Source organism: Danio rerio, chromosome 17, assembly GCF_049306965.1.
Source record: "Danio rerio strain Tuebingen ecotype United States chromosome 17, GRCz12tu, whole genome shotgun sequence".
Lineage (NCBI taxonomy): Eukaryota > Metazoa > Chordata > Actinopteri > Cypriniformes > Danionidae > Danio > Danio rerio.
This window is the reverse complement of record NC_133192.1, coordinates 6,725,334-6,750,000: the sequence shown is the minus strand read 5'-3', so window position 1 is coordinate 6,750,000 and position 24,667 is coordinate 6,725,334. Positions and strand designations below refer to the sequence as shown.

General features: G+C 34.8%; 2 protein-coding genes across 4 annotated transcripts in view; one reads left to right on the top strand and one right to left on the bottom strand.

Annotated features, from left to right (window-relative positions):
• Positions 1-4,214, bottom strand: part of fam167aa (family with sequence similarity 167 member Aa) — an 8,372-nt gene extending 4,158 nt beyond the window's left edge. Inside the window, 1 exon segment of the mRNA NM_001077335.1 lies at positions 4,186-4,214. The gene's annotated coding sequence lies outside the window, so the exon portion shown is untranslated.
• Positions 4,215-4,865: 651 nt separating this feature from the next.
• Positions 4,866-24,667, top strand: part of enpp4 (ectonucleotide pyrophosphatase/phosphodiesterase 4) — a 27,338-nt gene continuing 7,536 nt past the window's right edge. For 2 of the 3 annotated variants that reach the window (XR_012392728.1, XM_073927262.1), the window contains exons 1-4: positions 4,894-5,024; positions 8,764-9,634; positions 12,898-13,068; positions 15,629-16,018. Coding sequence is in view for 2 of the 3 variants with exons in the window: in XM_073927262.1 (XP_073783363.1) it covers positions 8,797-9,634; positions 12,898-13,068; positions 15,629-15,999 (1,380 nt within the window). In the remaining variant the exon portion in view is untranslated. 3 annotated transcript variants of the gene reach the window in all.

The window sequence follows — 24,667 nt, the reverse complement described above, 5'->3', positions numbered from 1 at the left end:
GGTTTGTCCATTTCAACCCAAAAAATACAACCCAACATTTTTATTAATCATAGAATTGGTTCCAAATTTCATTAGCAATCAATTAGGATTTATTGTCAATCAGATTAGTTGCACTCTAAAAATTCTGGGTCATTGTAAACTAACATTTGGTCAAGTATGAACAATTATTTTCAATTAAAATTAAATGACATTTTTTAACCAAATGGTTGGATTGAGACAATTATTTGGTCACTTTACCCTAACAAGCCAAACATTTGGGTTTAAAATGTAACTTTTAATCTTGCAATCTTACATTTGTCCTTATTTAACCCAACACTGGGTTAATACAACCCAGCATTTTTTAGAATACACGATTGCTTCGGAATTCCATAAGCATTCTTTTAGAATTCATTGACAGGCAGAACAGTTACACCCTTAAAAAAATGCTGGGTTGTTGTAACCCAATATTGAATCAAATATGGACAATATCAAATATGGACAACCCCAATGTTGGGGTAATCTTTTACACTGAAATTTAAACTACACTTTTCCACCAAATTGGATTATGACAATTATTGGTCACTTTACATTTTAATTCAATGCTTGGTCAAATATGAACAAACCCAACTGTTTAAAATTGTAATTTACAAATATCACATTCTTGGGTTTGTCCATATTTGACCCAACAAAAACAACCCAGCATTTTTTGTTTGAATCATAGACTTCTATTAGCCTTCTTTAAGAATTTATTGACAGGCAGAACAGTTACACTCTATTACATGTTGAGTTGCCATAACCCAATGTTGGGTTAATTTTTTGCAATTAAATTTAAATGACACTTTTTAACCAAATGGCTGGATTGTGACAATTGTTGGTCACTTTACACTTGAACCGAATGCTTGATCAAGTATGAACAAACCCAACATTTGGGTTTAAAAATGTCATTTTTCACCATGTAATCCTGCAGTTGTCCTTATTTAACCCAACATTGAGTTAATACAAACCAGCATTTTTAGAATACACGATTGCTTCTGAATTCCATTAGCATTCTTTTAGAATTCATTGACAAGCAGAACAGTTACACCCTTAAAAAAATGCTGGGTTGTCGTTACCCAACATTGGGTCAAATATGGACAACCCCAGTGTTGGGTTAATTTTTTGCAATAAACTTTAGCATTTTTTGTTATAATCATAGGATTGTTTCCGAATTCCATTAGCCTTCTTTTTAGAATTTATTGACAAGCAGAACAGAACAGTTACACTCTAATAAATGCTGGGTTGCCATAACCCAATGTTGGGTTAATGTTTTGCAATTCAATTTAAATGACGCTTCTTAACCAAATGGCTGGATTGTGACAATTATTGGTCACTTTACACTAGAACCCAATGCTTGGTCAAGTATGAACAAACCCAACATTTGGGTTGAAAAATGTAATATAACCCAATCTTGCATTTGTCCTTATTTAACCCAACACTGGATTAATACAACCCAGCATAATTTACAATGCACGACTGGTTCTGAATTCCATTATCATTCTTTTAGAATTCATTGACAAGCAGAACAGTTACACCCTTAAAAAAATGCTGGGTTGTCGTAACCCAACATTGGGTCAAATATGGACAACCCCAATACTGGGTAAATTTTTTTGCAATAAACTTTAGCATTTTTTGTTAGAATCATAGGATTGTTTCCGAATCCCATTAGCCTTCTTTTTAGAATTTATTGACAAGCAGAACAGAACAGTTACACTCTAAGAAATGCTGGGTTGCCATAACCCAATGTTGAGTTAATGTTTTGCAATTCAATTTAAATGACGCTTCTTAACCAAATGGCTGGATTGTAACAATTATTGGTCACTTTACACTAGAACCCAATGCTTGGTCAAGTATGAACAAACCTAACATTTGGGTTTAAAAATGTACCCTAACCCAATCTTTTATTTCTCCTATTTAAATTCAACACTGGATTAATAAAACCCAGCATAATTTACAATACACGACTGGTTCTGAATTCCATTAGCATTCTTTTACAATTCACTGACAAGCAGAACAGTTGCGGGATTACAGAGCTGTTGTGTAACTTCAACTTGACCTGCAGTCTGTCAGATATAGAAGCAGATTGTTTACATGATGGTGAGTCTTCTGGACTCCACATTTCTCTGGTTGAGATTGAGCAGATGTAGGACACAGCAGCTGCCTGCTAAACTGGGAACCCCTTGAGTCCAGAGCGTCTCTCAGCCATTCCCGTTTCTAATCAACCAGACCTCACCAAACAAACTCCTGATCTGGCCATCAGGCATTCATCATATCAGGAAATCACATTAAACAACTTCTGTTCTGATTCTTATTTAAAGTCAACCACTTCTGACATACTTTATGCCATTAGGAATTCATGAAAGATCTTTGGAGGACCAGCTGATGAAAAAGTTGGCTCACTAAACAGAGGATCTATGTAATTGATTGAATGGCCTCAAAATGTTTCCCACTGCTCTGTATTTTTGTGATGCCCCCAATTCATGGAGACGTTAGCATTACACTGAGCAACAGGACACCATACCCCCAATAAGATCTGTATTTTGGCCTGAGTGTAATGAGAGCATGCTGAGTGTTGTTGACTTGTCATAATGCCAAAACCACATGAGAAAAACTGCTAAATTGACACTTTTAGTTAATTCATAACAAATTAAAAAGTAAAATATTTAAAATACTTATAAAATATATTTAACACATGATATTTGTATAATGTACATATTTTACAATTTCCTTCTTTCATTCGGCTTAGTCCCTTAATTTATCAGGGGTCGCCATGAACCACCAACTTATCCATATGTTTTGCACAGTGGATGCCCTTCCAGCTGCAACCCAGTACTGAAAAACACCCATACGCTCTCATACACAATTCTCATTCACACACACACTCATAAACAATGGCCAATTTAGTTTACCTAATTCACATATACCGCATGTTGTATCCACATATATCCGGAGCACCCGGAGGGAACCGACACCAACACAGGGAGAACACGCAAACTCCACACAGAAATGCCATCTGACCCATCCGAGGCTCAAACCAGCAACCTTCTTGTTGTGAGATGACCGTGCTAAACACACCATGATGCCCCATATTTTACAATATATATTCCAATTAATGTTATTTTCATTATATTATTGTTTTGTTAAAAATATTATAATAGAATTAATGAAAATGTACTTTTCCTTTATGAACTTTGATTTAGAAATAACTGTTGTCAATAGAGAGCATATACTGTATGACAGCAGCTTTATAGAAAATAAATTATGAAAATGTTTACATAATATATTTTTACATAAATGAATTAAACATTTAAAATATAAAAATATTATATGAATTATATTTTATTTTAATTACTATTCTGATTCAAATATTGAAATTACAGGATAAATGATTTCAGCCTACTTGCATTTTCCTTATTTAAACAAATTGGCTTACTAAAAATAAAAAAAAATGTATTAATTTGAATATATATATATATATATATATATATATATATATATATATATATATATATATATATATATATATATATATATATATATATATATCGCCACCTTGGAATTATAAGGTTCTATCTGCGTTCTAAATGATTTTGCGATATTGAGCTTAATAAAAAGTCTTAAAAAAACATCTTATAAAAACATCCTATAATGTAAATAAGTTGTCATTTAATAAGAATGTCAATAGCTCAATTTTGACAAAAATGTCTGATGGAACCTTATAATTCTAAGGCGACTATATATATATATATATATATATATATATATATATATATATATATATATATATATATATATATATATATATATATATAATAATTATTATTATTATTAAAAACACATACATCAATACAGATTGTGCAGCTGCATGTAGTCCATTGATCACCATGTGTGAAGTACATTTCAAAGATAGTTTTAGGTCGAAAACAGCCCTAATTAATACACATTTTTTCTTAAAACTTCAACCCGTGTTTGCTTTCAAGGTAAAAAGCGCGAATGCATCCGTGACGTCAATTCTTAAATTCAGAAACAGAAGAAATATAACAGACGACACAAAAAATCCAGACAAAATAACTGCTGTTCAATGACAGAGCTAGAGGAGGCAATCTAGGGGCTCCTCCTTGCTATCATGACGATATGAGGAATAAAAAATGTTAATAAACAATAACCTACCTTCACCAAACCGCATTTAGTCACTGAATGAAAGCCCATCCACTGCGAATAAACGCGTCCATGACTCGATACTGCGAGGTTTCTTATTGGTCGAGCGGCTTCTAATGTCTGTGAAGAAAGACGCGTTGCGTTTGGTTATTATAATTACAGCGCTCTGACTGGTTGATGTCGGAGATTCCAGCGTACGCGTCGCGTCAAATGAAACGCTTTAATGACTATGCGTCAAACGTCGAGCGTCCATTCACAAACAAGAAAACGCGTGTTCAACGAGTTTTGCGTTCCCACACATAATGAAAACGTTAACAGTTTTAAATCAGTTTCATAGATAGCGAGTGAGTTGTATTCTTACTACAGGTTTTAAAGAGTGCGCATGCGTGAACACTAAATCTGTTTACTTGCTTTTTGCTGTAGTTTTTCTTATTATTCTGACTCTAAAGAGACACAAACTGAGGTGTTATTATCATGTTCACATGTTTGTCCAACAGCTATAATCTTAAAATTGTATTTTGACGAGAAAAATTACATAAATCATTCTAATTTGAGACTTCTGAGCTGTTTTATCATTTTTAACATTAGTTGCTATTAGTTAACAGCAGTGTCGTAGTAGGTTTGATCGTAAAAGCGTGAGAAAAGCACCTGCAGTGGGACGTTCCTCCTTTCTATTGGCTGCCGGACCTTTCAATCATGTTATGACGTCATGCAGGCATTGTGTTTGAGGAAGCGCCAGAGAAACCAACTGCATCAGATCCCGAACATACCTGACTTTATTTATTTTATCAACATCATCGAGGATTTTAATGTAGCTAGAATATACAGTAACAGCGTCTCGGGACGAAAAGGTAGGTTTATGTTTCTTTCCCTTCGTGTTTGTTTGAGTTTCTAGTTTGGACCAACCGTCATTGATCATCTCTCGTATAATCAATAGATCTTCAGTAATGTGATTAGAGTTACAGTGTAATATAAATGAGTGTTTATGAGGCCTCCATAGGTTATTGATTAGCTCTAATAAGTGCGACTGTTTTGCACCTGCATAAGTATCAGAATTAGCTTTTGAACAGCATTTTGTCCTTCAGTGTTTCCTGTATCACTTCCTTATTTTATAAAACACATGTAACGTTACGTTCAAATATATAGGCCTACTTAACAAATATAGTATTTTTATACCTAGCAATAATGTGCAATTTTTATCCGTAAAATCAATAATAGTTTGTGAAAAGGTTTTATTAGAATATTTTTTGTGGTATAAATCTCTCCTAAACATCTTAGTGAATATTGTTTCATCCTTGTCACATGTTTTGAACATGAATAGATTATTAAGTATATCCTGCTAGTGTCACTCAGCTTTTGTGTTCAGAGGTTGGTTTAATGGTTGAATTATGCTAGTTAAAATATTTAACAGGGTTAACATACTTTTAAAAAACGAGTAAGAAAAACACTATTCAAAACAGTCTTTTTGTAGAGAAAAATATGTATATCACATATTATAGAATTCATGTGTTTTTTATGCCCATTTTCGAATAGTTTTTATTTTTTCTGTTAATTTTTAGTTAAAATGTTAGCAATATTTATCATTTTAACAATTTTAATTTAATTTGTCATATATTTATGTCCCCTTTTAAAATTGCTGTTTTGTATTTTTGTAATTTTAATGTTTTTATATCATTTTATATTTAACAAATATAGTACTTTTATATCTAGCCAATAACGTGATTTTTTTTTCTTACCTTAGAGTCAATAACATTTTGTGAAAAAGTTTTTTTTAGGATATTATTTGTTGCATAAATCTCTCCTAAATATGTTAGTGAATATTATTTTGACCTTGTCACATGTTTTGGATATGAATAGAATATTAAGTATATCCTGCTAGTGTCACTCAGCTTCTGTGTGCAAAGGTTGGTTTAATGGTTAGTCCTGTGGCATGACTTGAATTATACTGGTTAAAATATTTAACATAGTTAGCATACTTTTAGAAAAAGAGTCAGAAAAAAAAACACAATTTGAAACAGTCTTTTTGTGGAGAAAAATGTATAACATTAATGAATTAAAGAATATAATTGCCTCACAGCAAGAAGGTCGCTGGTTTGAGCCAGCTGGGTCAGTTGGCATTTCTGTGTGGAGTTTGCATGTTCTCCCTGTGTTGGTGTGGGTTTCCTCTGGGTGCTCCGGTTTCCCCCACAGTCCAAACATGCGCTATAAGGAAATTGAATAAGCTACATTGGCCGTAGTGTATGTGCAAAAGTGAATGGGTGTTTCCCATGGTTGGGTTGCAGTTGGAAAGGCACCTTCTGTGTAAAATGTATGCTGGATAAGTTGGCGGTTCATTCTGCTGTGGCAACCCCTGATTAATGAAGGGATCAAGCCTAAAAGAAAATGAATGAATGAATGAACGAATTTGAAATTACTATTTCAAAGTAATTAAAATTTTTTTCTTGTAAATTTGATATGTATATATGTTTTAATATTTAATATTTTTAACAGTAAATTTTAGACTAATTAGATTTTTTTTTGTTTATTAGTTTTGCTGTGCTTCGCTAAATAGAAATGTTCTTCCGTGACCATATTTGTTTATTTAAATTTGAGCTAGTTTTCAGTATGTGTGTCTTTGTCATTTTTATTGTTTTTAGATGACTAATACATTTTTTATTATTTTATTTAGTTATTTTTAAGTAAACGTTTCAGTGGCATCTAAGCAAAATAAATGCGTTTGATTCCAGTTAAAGATTATTTAATTTCAGGTTGCAACATTTTTAAATGTAATTAACTGCAATAACCCTGGTCGCATGAGCAATATAAGTGTAATTTAGGATGTGTTGTTAATGATTTGTAACAGTCACAAGTTAAACAGCATCATAGACTTTTAAAAGTGTTTTGTCTGTGTGTGTACAGCTTAAGCTATACTTGTAAGGACTCAATTGTCTTTCCTTACATTAAAACAACTCACTAGTAACGATAATTCACAAGTCCTCTCTGTTTAAAAGTGCTTATAAATAGTCCAGAACATGTTTTTATTACACTGTAAAACCCCAAAAGTTAAGGTTACTCAAGCTGTTTGAGGAAACCAATTTGCAACAAACCATTTAAGTTCTAAAACGAATCTTAATGAGAACTGGGAACTTAATCCATTTGAGTAAAAGAAGCAATTTGACCACAGCAAAAACCGAGAAATGAAGAGAACTCTAACTAATCAAGTACTGTAAAATCCAAAAAGTTAAGGCAACTTAAACCATTTGAGGAAACCGATTGCTACAAACCATTTGAGTTAAAAAACTATTCTACAGTATGTGAGTATTGTGAACTTACTCCATTTAAGTTGAAGTAATGAGGTATTTAATTAGTTCATTGCCTTCAACACTGAGTTCAAAACTCTTTTCAAATGATTAGAATTAGCTTTCATTAAATTTTAAGTTAATGACACTCATTTTATTTAATAAAGTTGACTGTTGGCTTTTACAGTGTAGCATCTACACTGCAAAAAGTGATTAATTACTTTAAGCGAGTAAACAAATTACCTTAAAAGCAACAAGTTGACTTTACAACAATAATGTAAGTAAATCCATTGTAACTTGGAACTTTCAAGTTGACTGAATGTTTATAATTATGCTTATTGTTCTCACTTTAAAAAAATAAAATTAAACTAATCACTTTTTCCAATACACCTTTATTATATTTGTTTTTTTTCCAGCTTTTTATATCTAGCAAAATGACATGCAGCAAAACAAATCTACTCTTCCAGACTCCACTGTGTCTTCTAATTCACTACAGGCTATAATTGTAGTTTTTATAGACTTAATGGCACACCAAATATGTAATATTATGATTATTACGGTATTTATTTGAAAACAGACGTGCTAAAATAGTCTGACACTGTAAAAAGTGATCAGTAACCCATCGTAACTTGGAACTTTCAAGTTGACTGAATGTTTATAATTATGCTAATTGTACTCACCACTTTAAAAAATAAAAGTAAACTAATCACGTTTTTTCCAATACACCTTTATTATATTTGTTTTTCTTCCCAGCTTTTTTATATCTAGCAAAATGAATAAAATAAATCTACTCTTCCAGACTCAGACAGTGTGTCTTCTAATTCAATACAGGCTTTAATTGTAGATTTTATAGACTTAATGATGCACCAAATATGTAATATTGTAATTATTACAGTATTTATTTGAAAACAGACTTGCTAAAATAGTCTGACACTGTCAAAACGGATTAGTTGACCTAAGTACAATTATAAAAATTATGTCAACTTAACAGTTTCAAGTTACAATGGGTTTACTTACATTATTTTTGTAAAGTCAACTTGTTTAAGTAACAAATCACTTCTTACAGTGTAATGTTGAGCAGTTGTTTCTGTGAGGGTTTAGTGGTAGGGTTAGTTTATTGACAGTGTCATTAACCTGATAGAAAAACAATGGAAGTCTGTGTAATGTCCTCACTAAGATAGTGAAACAAACCTGTGTTTGTGTGTGTGCAGTATGTCTGTGTGTGTAAATGAGAAGGACCATGTGGCTACAAACTTGTTCACTTTAACAAGTGCTGCTCTGTCTCCGCTAAACAGCTTTTGTGTGTTCACAGTGCAGAAAGCGAGTGCCACGTGTTCGCCACAGGATGCAGATCAGCGCTTATCTCTGCGCTCTCATCGCCTGTTGTGGATTAACTCTATCTGCGCCGACCGCAAACAACAAATCAAGCAGTGAAGCTCCACCGCTCCTACTAGTGTCCTTCGACGGCTTCCGCGCAGACTATCTCAACAAATACTCGTTTCCCAACCTCGAAAAGTTCTTCTCAGATGGCGTGCTCGTACACGAGCTGACCAATGTGTTCACCACCAAAACCTTTCCCAATCATTACAGTCTGGTCACAGGGCTGTACGCAGAAAGCCACGGGATGCTGGCCAGTATCATGTACGACCCAGTGGCCAAAAAACATTTCTCCATTAAAAACGACAGCGACCCTTTCTGGTGGGACGAAGCCACTCCGATATGGGTGTCCGTGGAGGAGTCTGGATATCATGCAGCATCCGCTATGTGGCCTGGATCGGATGTCAATATCCAAAACCACACATTAAAATACACATTTAAATACGACTCTAGGGTTAGCTTCAAAGAAAGACTGGGAAACATCACGCAGTGGATGACCACTGATAAATCGCTGAAGTTTGCCTCTCTGTATTGGGAAGAGCCGGATTTTAGTGGTCACACATATGGGCCGGATAATACGACAGAGATGGCCAGGGTTTTGAAAGAGGTGGATGGACATGTTGGTTATTTAATGGAGGAGCTGGACAGAATGGAATTATGGGGGAAGATAAACGTCATCATCACTAGTGATCATGGTATGGCCCAGTGTTCGGAAGAGCGGATCATTAGGCTGGATGATTGCGTCAGTCCTAGCAGCTACACACTGGTTGATCTCACTCCTGTGGCTGCTATTATACCACTGGAAGGTACTGCTTTCATTATTTATGGGGCTGTTGAGTGCTTGAATCTGATTGGCTTATGAATAGTCTCACACAAGTTGCATCCCAAAGGACACCAACTTTTAACTGAACCATGTAGTGAATAGTAGGGTAGGGTTGTCTAAAGTATTGAGGCCCCGTTTACACTAAAACGGCACTTTAGATCAAAAACGATTCGCGTCCACACTAAAGTTTCAACTAGCGTTTCTGAACATATCTCCGTCCACACTACGCCACCAAAAACGTATATCACGTGACCATTCGTGCACTCTGGGCATGCACCTTCAACTATAAACAAAGCATGTGTTACGCTTGCCATTTGGTTATTGTTAGTCAACAAACGCCGGTTGAACAACGAACGCAATGGCAAAGCAAGCAAGAAAGGTATTTTTGTGGACAGACGACGAGGTCGAGTTTTCACTAAACTTAACAAATGAATAACTGCACAATGGCGCCTAAAACAGACAATAGTGCAAACAACACTCCCATTTCTGTGTCCATGTTGTTGTTTACAGTGAAGACTGGTCTGCTGTCTTCCGGTAGCGTTAAAGCCATGTGTTATAGTCATGTGATAGGGGCTTGACGAATAAGGGAAGGATACGTAATGACACAAAAGCCCCAATCAGGTAGCGAATCTCAGCAGCCCCGCCTCCGTTTTCATATGTCTCCGTTTTCTCTTATCCACACTGAGACGGAGCAGCAGCGTTTTAGAATGAAAACAGCCTCTTCAGCGTTTCCAAAACGTTCCGTTTTCGGCGCTCGAAAACTCCGGCGTAGTGTGGACGGATGGCGTAACCATAGCAAAACTTATGCGTTTTCAAACTAAAACGGGGCCTGAGTTTGGTACTAATCAATACTGAGTTTAAAGAAGTGTCAATTTCCGGTTTACATTTAAACGCTGTTGAGCACGTTCTTAAACATTGCTGATTGGCTGTTGTGTTCATGTGCTCAACAGAAATGACTGTGATTGGCCGTGAAGGTCATCGGTTTACTATGGTGGGCGGGAAGTGCAAAAAAACAATACAAAGTGTAAAACACTTTTACGAAGCTCAAAACAAATGTACATTTTGAAAAACACTGAACAGGCTGGCCTGCCCTGTTCTAGGTGTGCAACCATTGGTCGAAAAAGCTGTCAATCCCCATCATGATGCTGTTCAGGAGGAGTGCTTGGCTCACCGCCAAAATCACATTGTGTTTGTATAATTTTGCTGTTGTTGTTGTTGCTTCTGTTGTCTAGAGTCGATCGATTGATCAATTTATAGCATAAGCTTGTGCAGCTCAATTTAGTATTTATTGAGAAGTTGAACAATCTTTATGAGAATTGGATTATCAGGTAAGTTCTTGTTTTGCTAATGGCTAACAGTGTGTACTTTACGAGAAATCTAGTGTTTTTGAGCAGCATAGTATTTTTCTCTTAGTTTATGGAGGCATTGCCAAACTTGTAGTTATGTTTTTAGAGTAGTTGTGAAGTTTAGTTAAGTGACGCGCTGAAGATTACGGTTTTGTTTCCGCAATTTTTGTGACAATATATTAGTACTGGGCTGATATACGATATTATATCGAATTCTGAAATATTGTAAAATGTTATAATATTTAATGGACCCTCTAATTTTAGTGGCTTCAGTCATGGGATACTCCCAAATCTGGTAGCATTAATGACTTATATCGAAATATATATTGTTATTGTTCAATATGGAAAATAATTTTCGAGATTGCATTTTTGCCGTATCGCCCAGCCCTACAATATAACACACAACAAAAATTCCTTATCATGACAGGCCTGGGGTCCGTTCTATGTACGTGGATTACTCAGTTAACTGGATTTGGTTATTGACGATTTGACAAGATCTAGGATCGTTTCGTTCTTCAAAACTGATCCGAGAGATGTTGTCATAGCAACAGTTCTGGTAAGATCAAACCTGGTCGGGAGCAGGCTCATTTCAAATAAACAGGATTAGATCGGGTCAGTTCAAGCAAAGATAATGCAGAAAATATGTACCGAATTCTGATACTTTCTTACAGTAGTAATCTATATACACTTGGGAAAATAGTAAATATTTTTTAACTATACATATTAAGTTAAAAAAAAAAAAAAAAAAAAAAAAAATATATATATATATATATATATATATATATATATATATATATATATATATATATATATATATATATATAAAATTAAACTTATTTAATCTGCACCCCCGAAATGAAAGTACAAAGGCTGTCACCTGGTCGTGCAAAGAGAAAACTTACTGATATGAACTTTTTAGATAGCTTTAGTACAATTTAAGTATGATAATAGACATGCACAATATATAACTTTTTTTAAAGGAATAATAAATTTATGCAGTTATGAATCATAAACATGTTTTGACAGTTAATATAATTATTTTTTTTTAGGGGTTTTCACCTTTATTAATAGGACAGTGGAGATATAGAGACAGGAAAGTGTGGGAGCAGAGATAGGGGAAGGATCAGCAAAGGACCTCGAGACGGGAATCGAACATGGGTCGCTGCGAGCACTTCGGTGCCATGTGTCGACGCACTAACCACTTGGCTATTGGCGCCGACTTTGACAGTTAAAATGACGGTGATTTGATGCTTCATAAAAGTTGCAGACGCCTTTACCAATATCAAAATGCTTTTGTAAACATCCAGTTATTCTTTACACCGATTAAAAAAACGGCTACTATAATACTACTTCGGCTACTATACGGAAAATCCGCTCTAACTGTAAAACTAAATAAATTGCTCTTGACACATGAAAGGGCCAAGCATGCAGCCCACAACAAGGTGTAAAGTTATTGCGTATCATTTAACAAACCGTTTACTGCGAATTTTGTGTAATTTATGTAATTTTATGTAATTTGCACATGGATAATTGAATATTAATCAGATGATGTCATTACACTGCTGTGCAGTCAGCCAATCGTTGCATTGCTGATCATGATTTTGAGGATAGATAGATCTGTCCTTCATAACAAGCGCAGCTATCTCAGATCAGTTCATCCTGACATTTTAATCTGATTCACGAACTGGTTTGAAGAACCAAATTAGCTAGAGATCAGTTATCAAGATTAAAAGATCCAGGATCTGCTTAATCATCTTAGATCATTTAAGTGAGCTACGAAGAACAGACCCCTAGTCATTTCTCAGATTCCCACATTTTCATTACAGTTTCAGCATAGAAATGTCTACAGATTTCATTTACACCTGCAATTTTCTCATATTTCTTTCTTTTTAATTCACAGATAAAACAACTGTGTACAACAACCTGTCCAGCTGTCATGTTCACTTGAAGGCGTACATGAAGAATGATGTTCCCGATAGGCTGCACTATAAAAACAATGAAAGGATTCAGCCAATCATTTTAGTGGCGGATGAAGGCTGGACGATTGTCAAAAATGGCAGACTTCCACGATGTAAGTCTTCATTAAAGGTCTAATGTTATGAATCATTTCATTTTTGATAAATCTTTCCATGTTGAAGAGATTTAGTATTTAATATTCTTCTCAGAATTAATTGATTAATTGTCGCTGCGTAATCAAATGTACTGTACTTTAAAAGAAGACTCTTTCAGAGTGGCACAGAGAAGGTATTATTTTTGCCATTGTACTGTAAGAACGGTCTTTAAACCACAGCGGTTCGAACTGTAGTTTTGCCGAGCGACTAAAAAAGGATCAGCATGATGGTAAAAAACTGTACATTTCTAGTCAAACCATTCTTCTGCAATCTCATACCAAAAACGGAAATAAGGGCAGTATTAATAGCTATAAATGTGGGAGAGCGTTGATATTATGTGATTGTATTGTATTGCTATATGGAACAATTAAGTGTTGATGTTAAATCAAAAGTAATTCACAAATACTTGAAAATGAAATGATTTAATGACAATAAATCTCTATGGTTACAACTGAATTAATAACAAAATACTGTATAAAATGATCAAATATGAAATGATAAAACATATGGTATAAATTGTACCCGGCTTAAATGTAAAATTAAAGTTACCAGAGGTAGAAGGAGAGACACAGAGGGAGGGAGAGAGAGACAAAGAGAGTAGGCCCAAAAGCCTAATAGCAGTAGAGTCAGAGAAGATAGACTCCAGAGGAGGAGAGGAGCAGAGCAGGAGAGAACCAGGCCAGGAAAAGAGAGGCAGGAAAAAGAGACAGAGCCAGAGTTTACCACCTATTTTGTATCTTTCTTGACCATGTGACCACCAATGCTGAGACATTCAAACTGACCAATCAACATGTGACCACACCATAAAACCCCCAAAGTCCACACAACAGGCCCTGATCTTATCAGTATCTGCCTTTGTAGTCAGTATGGACCTTCTTGGGTGAAAAAGCATGTTTTGTATTATAAACAAATGCATCTGATAATTTAGCCTCTTACAGTACTTTTAAAGAGGCCGTTATGATGCTGTCTTAAAATATTTTGTTATTGTATTTACTAGAACAGGTTTTGTAGAACAGTAATTTTTAACGTTTTGTTTAAATAGCAAATCCATTTGCGCCACTTTCTGGACTCATGGGTGTGCTGGTCTAAAAAGGAGGTGTGCCTTCAACATGCCTTCATGTTGGAGGGGCTTTTTTCAGTTTATTCATGACAATTTGCATTTGTATAATAACATTATTATTAGTAGTAGTATTTATTATATGCTAATTTATATCTGCTTTTAATTAAAACCAGTTTAGATTTGTCCACCTGTCGCGTTTTGGAGACGTCTGAATCACCATATGGGTCATAAGAACAGGACGTGTGTTTGGATATAACTCAGTGTTTTTGAGCACACTTTGTTATTTTTGTTTATTTATTAGTTTGCAGGAAATAAGAACTGAATTTAGAAATAGTTTTAAAACTAAAATATGTAGCCTAATGGATGTCTTTAGCAGAGTGTTTACAACACCGTTTCCTTATTCCACGAAAATAAAAATTAAAATGAAAGAGAAAGTAGAGTCTAAATGGAGGAGGCTTGTTCTTTATCTTTGTGCTGCAGATGCTCTGTTTAACTGTTTTCTCGCTAGTGAAGCGTTCAGTTTTTCCACTTACAGAGTCCGCCATGTAAATAGCAAATGCACCAATTGGCAACGACTCTTAAATGAATGGAAGATGAGACTTTGATTGGTTTAATGCACGTTATGCTCAAAACACACCCATAACTCATTAAGAGAATAAGCACAACACTGTTAGACTATGCGCTAGGGCACAGAGCCTATTTTTCCGTCCTTTAAAATAGCAAAAGTGGACTTGGACACACCCTATGCTTTTGCACCATACCCTTTAGACTTTGTGCTTAGAATTATCCATTTAAAATTTACAATTGTGATGTTTTCAGCATAATTTCTGGGCTTCAATAGGATCAATGCATTTTATGCGTGTCTGAATCGATTTTCCCTATTGGGAGCACTTTTAGCTTAGCTTAGCATAGATAATTGAATCGGATTAGACCATTAGCATCTTGCTGAAACGACCAAGGAGTTTCAATAATTTTCTTTTAAAGCTTGACTCTTCTGTAGTTTCATCATGTACTAAGACTGACAGAAAATAAAAAGTTACTATTATCTAGGCCGATATGGCCTGGAACTATACTTTCATTTTAGGATAATAATAAAGGAATCCGGCTGGAGTAGGCACAATGATATTACACAGCGCTTAAAAATCATTTTACCTGCTGCAGCAATGAATGAGCAGGAAAGATCCTTGATTATTTTTTATTTATTATTTCAAGTCAAGCTTTAAATAGGAAACTTATCAAAGCTCTTTGGCCATTTTGTAATGAGATGCTAATGGTCTAATCCGATTCAATAACTTATGCTAAGCTAAGCTAAAAGTGCTGCTGCCAAAACTGGAGATCAGCTAAATAGATAAAAAAATGGTAAAACTCCCTTATGGGACTAGTAAAATGAGGCTATTTTCCAAAAAAAAAAGTGAAGTGTTTCTTTCAAAACAGTACCTTAACTTTCTTGTCTTTTGCAGTGGGAGATCATGGCTATGACAACACGCTTCCCAGCATGCACCCTTTCCTGGCCGCCCATGGTCCTGCATTTCGTAAAGGTTATAAGATGTCGAGTTTTAACAGCGTGGATCTTTATCCACTCATGTGTCATCTCATTGGGATCCCTCCAAAGGCTAACAATGGCAGCTTCGCTCACGTTCGCTGTACACTAGTCAACGAGCAGTGCGGAGAGCTAGCGTTAGCAGTGGGCCTCGTCATGGGGGTTTTAATAATCCTGACCACCTTCACTTGTCTATTCAAGCTGATGAAGAACAGGAATGTTTCTTCTCCACGTCCGTTCGCCCGTTTGGAGTTGGACGATGATGGTGATGACGAACCTTTACTTGAATGAATCGACTTATTAGACGCAGGTACGGTTTTTAATTGTGAGTTTTTTAAAGCACATGTCAAATATTTAAGGGATAGTTCACACAAACATTTTAAAAAAGTCAGGATTTTCTGGTTAAATGCTAACTTTATGTTCAGATGAATTTTTTTTTAGATGATGAAATGGTGCAGAGCTGACAATCATATTAAAGCTGTAAGGGAGAAATTGAACCTGTAGAGCCAGTAAAATACACTGAATTCATAAAAGTGATTGGTCATTATTAGTACTGTACCAAATAATATGATAAAGACATTATACACAGGTGTTGAGTTAGAATACTTTACATGTCTTGGCTTTAAAATGTTTAGTGCTTCCTTGTCTTAACTAGGTTACGAGTTCATTGCTATGGAAGCTTATTTTCACCATGGAATTTAAAAATATAGATATAGATATAAACCTGCAGTCCTAAGAAGATGTGTCTATATTGTGAGATGATGACATATTTTTTAAAAGTTGGTATCTTACAATTTTGAGTTAATATTTCTTATGACATTATGCTGATAGTTCAAATGTTAGGTCTTGCATTTTGGACCTTACGTCTAACAATTCTTTTTTTTTTTTGCCAAAGTTTGGACTTTTTTTTTTTTTTTACATCTTGTAGTTTGGACTTTGTTTTGCAGTTTGGACTTTATAACATGCAATTTCCCACTTTTTTTACAGTTCGCAATCCACACTTTACAGTACGTCTTGCAATTTACCATTTACGTCTTAAAATGTACTATGTACGTCTCACAATTCGCACTTTTCGACTCACAATTCGCACATTATGGCTCGCAATTCACACTTTACGATTCACAATTCACAGTTTCCGACTCACAATTTACGGCTCGCAATTCACACTTTACGGTTCACAATTCACAGTTTACGGCTCACAATTCACAATTTACGGCTCGCAATTCACACTTTACGGCTCACAATTCACACTCTACGTCACGCAATTCACACTTTGCGTCTCGCAATTCACACATTATCTCTCACAATTCACACTTTACGTCACGCAATTCACACTTTACGGCTCACAATTCACACTTTGCGTCTCGCAATTCACACATTATCTCTCACAATTCACACTTTACGTCACGCAATTCATACTTTACGTCGCGCAATTCACACTTTACGTCTCGCAATTCACACATTACGTCTCACAATTCACACTTTACGTCTCACAATTCACACTTTACCTCTCGCAATTTACACTCAAAAGTTACTATTTGTAGCTCACAATTTACTATTTATGACCTAGAATTTACACTTTATGTCTCGCAATTCACTCTTAACACTGCGCAATTTTCTGTTTATTTCAAAAATATTATTATATAATTTTGTTATTATTGTTAATAATTTATTTACGTCTCAGAATTCACACTTTATGTGTCACGTTTCACTCTTTAGGGTTAGCAATCACACATTTTACGTCTTGCAATTTACACTTTACGTCTCGCAATTCACACTCCATGGCTCGCAATTCACACATTTTACGTCTCACAATTTAGTATGTACGTCTAAAATGTACTTTTTATGGCTCGCAATTCCCAATTTTTTTTACGGTTTGCAATCCACACTTTACAGTACGTCTTGCAATTTACCATTTACGTATTAAAATGTACTATGTACGTCTCACAATTTGCATTTTTCGACTCGCAATTCGCACATTATGGCTCGCAATTCACACTTTACGGTTCTCAATTCACAATTTACAGCTCACAATTCACACTTTAGGGCTCGCAATTCAAACTTTAGGGCTCGCAAATCACACTTTACGGCTCACAATTCACACTTTACGGCTCACAATTCACATTTTACGGCTCGCAATTCACAATTTACGGCTCGCAATTTACACTTTACAGCTCGCAATTCATACAGTTTATGCCTCACAATTTACTATTTACATCTTGAAATACACATTATATGTCTCGCAATTCACACTTTACGCCTCACAATTTACTATTTACATTTTAAAATGTATGCACGTCTTACAATTCACGCTTTATGGCTCACAATTCACTCTTCACTTCTCACAATTTAGTTTACATCTCAAATGTACTATGTGCAGCTCGTAATTCACACATTTACGTCTCACAATTCACATTTTACATAACAATTAAATTTAGCTTTTCTTAATTTAGACTTTACATCTTGCTATTTACAATTTGTCTCGCAATCCACTTTTTGTCTTGCATTTTGTTTTTTAAATCTCAGAATTTAAACTTTAAATCTGTTTGTTTTTACCTCACAATTTACACTTTACATTTCACAATTCAAACTTTACTTCTCAAAATTCACACTTTAAATCTTACAATGTACTATTTATGTTTCATAGTTTAGACTTTAGGTCTCACAATTCACCCTTTTTTGTTAATATTTTGTTTAGAACTTACAGTACGCCTTGAACATCAGACTTTACATTGCGCAATAGGGAATATGTTTTGAAGCTTGCACTTTACAATTCGGGCTCTATTCTCGATGTTTATATATTAAAATTCAGTTTTTTTCCTCAAGAATTGCCAGATTTGAAACCACAATTCTAAGTTAGAATTACATTATAATACTGAAATTATAATTGTGCAGGAAAAGAACTTTGTAAGGGAAAATCAAAGTTTTTGCTCAATTTTTATTTTTTAGTTTTTTAGATAATTTATTGGTTAGTTGTTCGCTTGAATTTTATTGCATAGTTTAGACTTTTCCTACAATATATACAACATCTTACAATTTATATAACTGGGACATAGAAAGTGACCTTTTATTCTGTGGCAGAAATCAGCCTCCATACCTTGAACAGGGCTTTTAAAATAAAATAAATGTATATTTTTGGATTGTGTAATAATCTCACACAAACAAGCATGCTGTCATCAAAAGTTAATGCAGATTTGAGAATGATTCTCAAATGATTTCTGCAACTTCCTGTAATGTTTCTTAGCATATAAATGTTGCTTTATATCTATGCATACAGTATTTTATCAGTCAGGTTACTAAGGTACGCCTTTCTTTATATCCTTAAAAGGGATAGTTCAATCCTAAATAAAAAAAAGAAAGTTAATTTACTCAGTCAAAGGTCATCCAAGATGTTGGTGAATTTTTTTTTGCTGTATCTGTGGTGCTTGGTGGTTTATATAATGGCAGCGAATGGGAAAGGTTTTTAGATAAAAAAAATAAACACATACAAGCGAGTCCAAATCAATAGCTATGGCTCCTGATGACACACTGAGGTCTTTAGAAGCCAAACGACTGGTTTGTGAGAGAAATTGAACATTATTTAAAGTATCATTAGCTTTAATCCACTGCCTGGTCAAACAGATCTCAGCGCGTGTGTGAATGTAGTCCAATTGTAGTCCGCTTTTGATGACGTTTGACCAAGCTGCGGATTAAAGCTAATAATATTCAGGGTGGGCAGCACAGTGGCACAGTGGGTAGCACAATTGCCTTACAGCAAGAAGGTTGCAGGTTCGAGCCCTGGCTGGGTCAGTTGGCATTTCTGTGTGGAGTTTGCATGTTCTTCCCGTGTTTGTGAGGGTTTCCTCCGGGTGCTCCGGTTTCCCCCACAGTCCAAAGACATGTGGTAAGCGAAATTATCCTTAGGGAATGTGTGTACGAGTGTGTATGGATGTTTCCCAGTGATGGGTTGCAGCTGGAAGGGCATTCGCTGTGTAAAACATATGCTGAATAAGTTGGCGGTTCATTTCGCTGTGGCGACGACAGATTAATAAAGGGACTAAGCTGAAAAGAAAATGAATGAGTGAATGAATGTATATTCAGGGTATCTGCAGGCTCTTAAAAGGTATTTAAATTTGTTAACGCCAATTAAGATAAATTTAGGCCTTAAAAAGCCTCAAATGGTATTTTACAAGGTATTCAATTTTGTATCACTATGCTAAAGTGTGCCACAATTGAATCTGCAAATATTGGCATGCTGTTTAGTTTATAAAATCGATCAAATCCTGCTAGATTTAACATCACGCTGGTTTGTTTGCTGCAGTAACAAAGGCAACACTATTATTCCTGCTGTTCTATAGGCGCCACCTGCTGGATTAGCAGTTTTATTCAGTGTATGAATAACGTTTATTTAGGATTAGTCTCTTGCAATCAGTATTTAGTAAGTATGCAGCAAGTCGCCAACATCACCGGTTGAAACCTAAAGTGGGGTTGAGGTCTTAAAATGGATGGATAGAGTCTTAAGAAAGGTCTTTAAGTGTATAGAGTGGAGGAACTATGACGTCAATTTGTATACAAAAAACCAGAAGCTAGTTAGCATTTTAGCAGTTCGGTTCCCTCGTCCCAGAGTCAATGGGTTTTTTGAATGGGGTTTCAGTAAAATCACTTAAATAAGGTCCGTGGCTAACACCAACTCAAGATACTTTCACGTTTTGTTCTACAACATAAAACACATCAGCTACATCACTCTCTTGATTTATTTAATCGGTTATGCTTCTTAAAAAAAGACAGCTGCTTTCAAGTTGCTAAATGGGACTACAGGCGATGTCGGGGACATTATACATCATCGAGTTGATCTGGTCTGGAGCGCAGCTCGCTTGTGTTGGGCATTTGGATTTGTCTGTGATTTAAGTATTTTTATGAATAGTATTTTATAGTTCTGTAGTATTTTTCTCATTGGGGATTCAGATTGTGTGTAGATAATGTCTTCACTTGTAAAGACTGTCAAGGCCCATTCATTTGTTGATCATATATTTTAATTAAGCGATATTATGACGATGCTTTCCAGTGCAGTCTTTTTCCTGCTCTCGGTAATGCATGCATGTGAATAAATGTGTAAAAATACATACATATTAACTGTCATTTTATCGTGATAAATAGATTTTTTGTCGTTTTTTCTTCATCTGAACACATTTAACTCTGTCATAACTGCAGTATTTACACTCCTTAAAATTTATAGCAGATAATGACTGTATGGGCTGCTTTTGCTGTACTTCGTAACAAAACAAAAAAAAAAAAAAAAATTGAATGTTGAATCCATGATGAAACTTCCAGGCATATAGACTTGTCCCTCGCCTCATTTCTGTCGTCTATTACTAAGATAAGTGGGCTATTTGTACGCGAGCGATACACTTATTTAAATATGTCTTATTATAACACTATGTAGGCACAATACAGTTGTAAAGTAGGCTTTACGGTTGTTGTAAAAGTTTTAAAACTGTATATATACAGTTTTAAAACTTTTACAACAACCGTAAAGCAAAGCAGATGTATTTCCCACGTAAAAACTATCCAAAAGGCACATAGGCCTATACAGATGTGTTTTTTTTGCGTATTTATTTGTTTATAATATATAGCGTGGATTATAATATAATAATCCGAGAGAGTTAATCATTGTCATGGACCATATTTCTAAAAATAAGCTTGACGAGTTGTCTGTAGCAGGGTGGTGCTGACGTCACATGCAAGCACGCCGAAGACTCTGTAGTAGTAGCCTAATGTTAGCTTTTCAGTTAAGATCCAAAAGTGCTTAAAGATGTATTTTTGTGTGAGAATTATCCAGCTGGACAAAACACGTGAGTGTAATGAACTGTGTTTGAACACAGAGCTGCTTATTTGCAATATTTGGAACCAGTTTTATGCTAGCAGCCGATTAGCCTACAAGGTGACGTCATCGTTCCTCTACTCTATTAGATTTCACTCTCTGATTTCTGTACTGTATATACCGATACCATGTAAAATAGCATTTGAGACTTTTAAATGCTTTTTAAGGGCCTTAAATATCTCTAAATTGGTGCATGAACTTTTAAAATACTTTTTTTAAGAGCCCGGAGACACCCTGAATATTATTAGCTTTAATCCACCTGGTCAAACATCTTCAAAAGCGACCGGACTACTATCAGACAACATTACATGCGCTGAGATCTGTTTGACCATTAAAGCTAATGATATTGTAAACAATGTTCAATTCTTACACAAACCGGTCATTTGGCTTCACAAGACCTCAGTGCGTCATCAGGAGCCACAGATTCTTTTTGGACTTGCTTGTAGGTGATTATTCTGAATCCCGTCACCGTTCACTGCCATTATGTGAATCACCAAGCACCACAGATTCAGCTCAAAATCTTCTTTAATGTTCTACTGAAGAAAGAGAGTCACCTACTGTACATCTTGGTTTACCCGTGGGTGGGTAAATGAACAGGAAATTTTCATTTTTGTGTGAACTATCCCTTTAAACTGCTCTGCGTTTCCCAAAGTAGATATCTGTGTGCATTTGTGGCAGGGGGTTTTACAGTGCTTTTGGGAATCACAGAACATAAATAGTAGTAATAATAATAATAATAATATTAATAATAATAATAATAATAATAATAATTATTATTATTATTATTATCATTATTCTTATTCTTTTTCTTATTATTAGTATTATTATTATAAAAAAATTCTTATGTTTAGTTGATTGAATATTTGTTAATGATATACTGAAGTTACTTGAAAATGCCAGCTTTGAGTGTTTGCCTGCACTTGCCTGTTGCGTAAATTTAATTTATGAAGATTTTTCTGCAGGGAAACTAATAAAATATGAATATTTAATCATTTTTCTAGAGGTAATTTTGGAAAAAGAGGAATATTTAGATGAAATGCAACTTTTTCTGAGTGTATTGTTTGAAGTCTGATGATTGCTTAGTCTATAAACACATGATAAATGCACCATTTCTTCATGAATCCCTACTGAGGAATGTTTGTGTAGGGTTTAAGAGGGCTTTTTTACTTAAACTGATTGAACGTTACTTGTAAAGTGGAATGATTCTGAGTGTTGATCGTTGTGCATGTAAATACACTTGTTTTTTTTTTTTGCTTATTGCACTGTAATCTATGGGTTCAGATTTTGGGAGATGATAAACTGCTGCTGCTTTGACTTTTTTATGCTTTAAAACTGAACCGGGATTTTATTTTTTATATTTAATTAGTCGTTCTTTTTAATCTGTTGCTCATTTTAGTGGAAAAAACAAACGGATATTGCTTTTTAGTCTGTGTTTTTGACTTTTAGACTTGTTTTTTTCCCTGAATGACATTGAAAAGCTGCACTGAGGTTTGCTTTTTGGACTTTTAACTCATGGCTTGTCATTTCATTGATGTATTTGTTACTGTGACTTTGTTAAATTAACGTGTCAATCTTTAGTTACTGAAAACGAAGGTTACTGAAAAGGAAATCCATCATCTCTCAAGTAGTATCTGGCTGTTAAATCAAATGTTTGTGGTTGTGTAGTTTTCATCAATCTATGCAAAGCAAGAATTACTACAGTATATATGGAGACTATTGTCACGTGTCATTTGAACATCAAATAAAATATCTATTTCAGATATTTAGTAGTTTTTTTTTTGTGTGACTTTATAGTGATCAGCCACTAGAGGTCTCACTTTGCTATTGTTTTTATTTCTTTTGTAAATCAGAGGTGCTCAGACGTTGGTGTCCTTCATAGTTTAGCCCCAACCTGCTTTAACACAGCTGCATGGAAGTTTCTAGTATACTTAGAAAGAGCTTGATTAGCTGGTTCAGGTGTGTCTAATTGGGGTTGGAAGCTCTGCTGGACACTAGCCCTCTAGGACTGAGTTGGAGCACCCCTGCTGTATGTCATATGTTACTTTTAGGTTTTTATGCAATCAATTTATATTTAGATGGTTAAAATATCAAAAAAAAAAAAAAAGTAACATTACAAAATTTAATTTATTAAGATTTATTACAAATTTTTGGATCTGTTTTTATACCAAAACTTCATTTATTTTTCATAAAATTTGTGTGTGTTTGTATATATATTTATATATATATATATATATATATATATATATATATATATATATATATATATATATATATATATATATATATATATATATATATATGTGTGTGTGTGTGTATATATATATATATATATAATATATATATATATATATATATATATATATATATATATATATATATATATATATTTATTTATTTATTTATAATGTATATATGTACACTCACTGACCACTTTATTAGGTACACCTGTCCAACTGCTTGTAAACGCAAATATCTAATCAGCCAATCACATGGCAGCAACTCAGAGCATTTAGGGATGTAGACATGGTCAAGACGATCTGCTGCAGTTCAAACTGAGCATCAGAATGGGTAAGAAATGTGATTTAAGTGACTTTCAATTTGGTATTTCAAAAACTGCTGATCTACTGGGATTTTCAACCACAACCATCTCTAGGGTTTACAGAGAATGGTCAGGAAAAGAGATAATATCCAGTGAGCGGCAGTTCTGTGGGTGCAAAGGCCTTGTTGATGCCAGAGGTCAGAGGAGAATGGCCAGACTGGTTCCAGCTGATAGAAAGGCAACAGTAACTCAAATAAGCACTCGTTACAACCGAGGTCTGCAGAAGAGCATCTCTGAACACACAACACGTCCAACCTTGAGGAGGATGGGCTACAGCAGCAGAAGACCACACCGGGTGCCACTACTGTCAGCTAAGAACAGGAAACTGAGGCTACAATTAGCACAGGCTCACCAACATTGGACAATAGAATATTAGAGAAACGTTGCCTGCTCTGATGAGTCTCGATTTCTGCTGCCACATTCGGATGGTAGGGTCAGAATTTGGCATCAACACTATTAAAGTATGGATCCATCGTGCCTTGTTTGAACAGTTCAGGCTG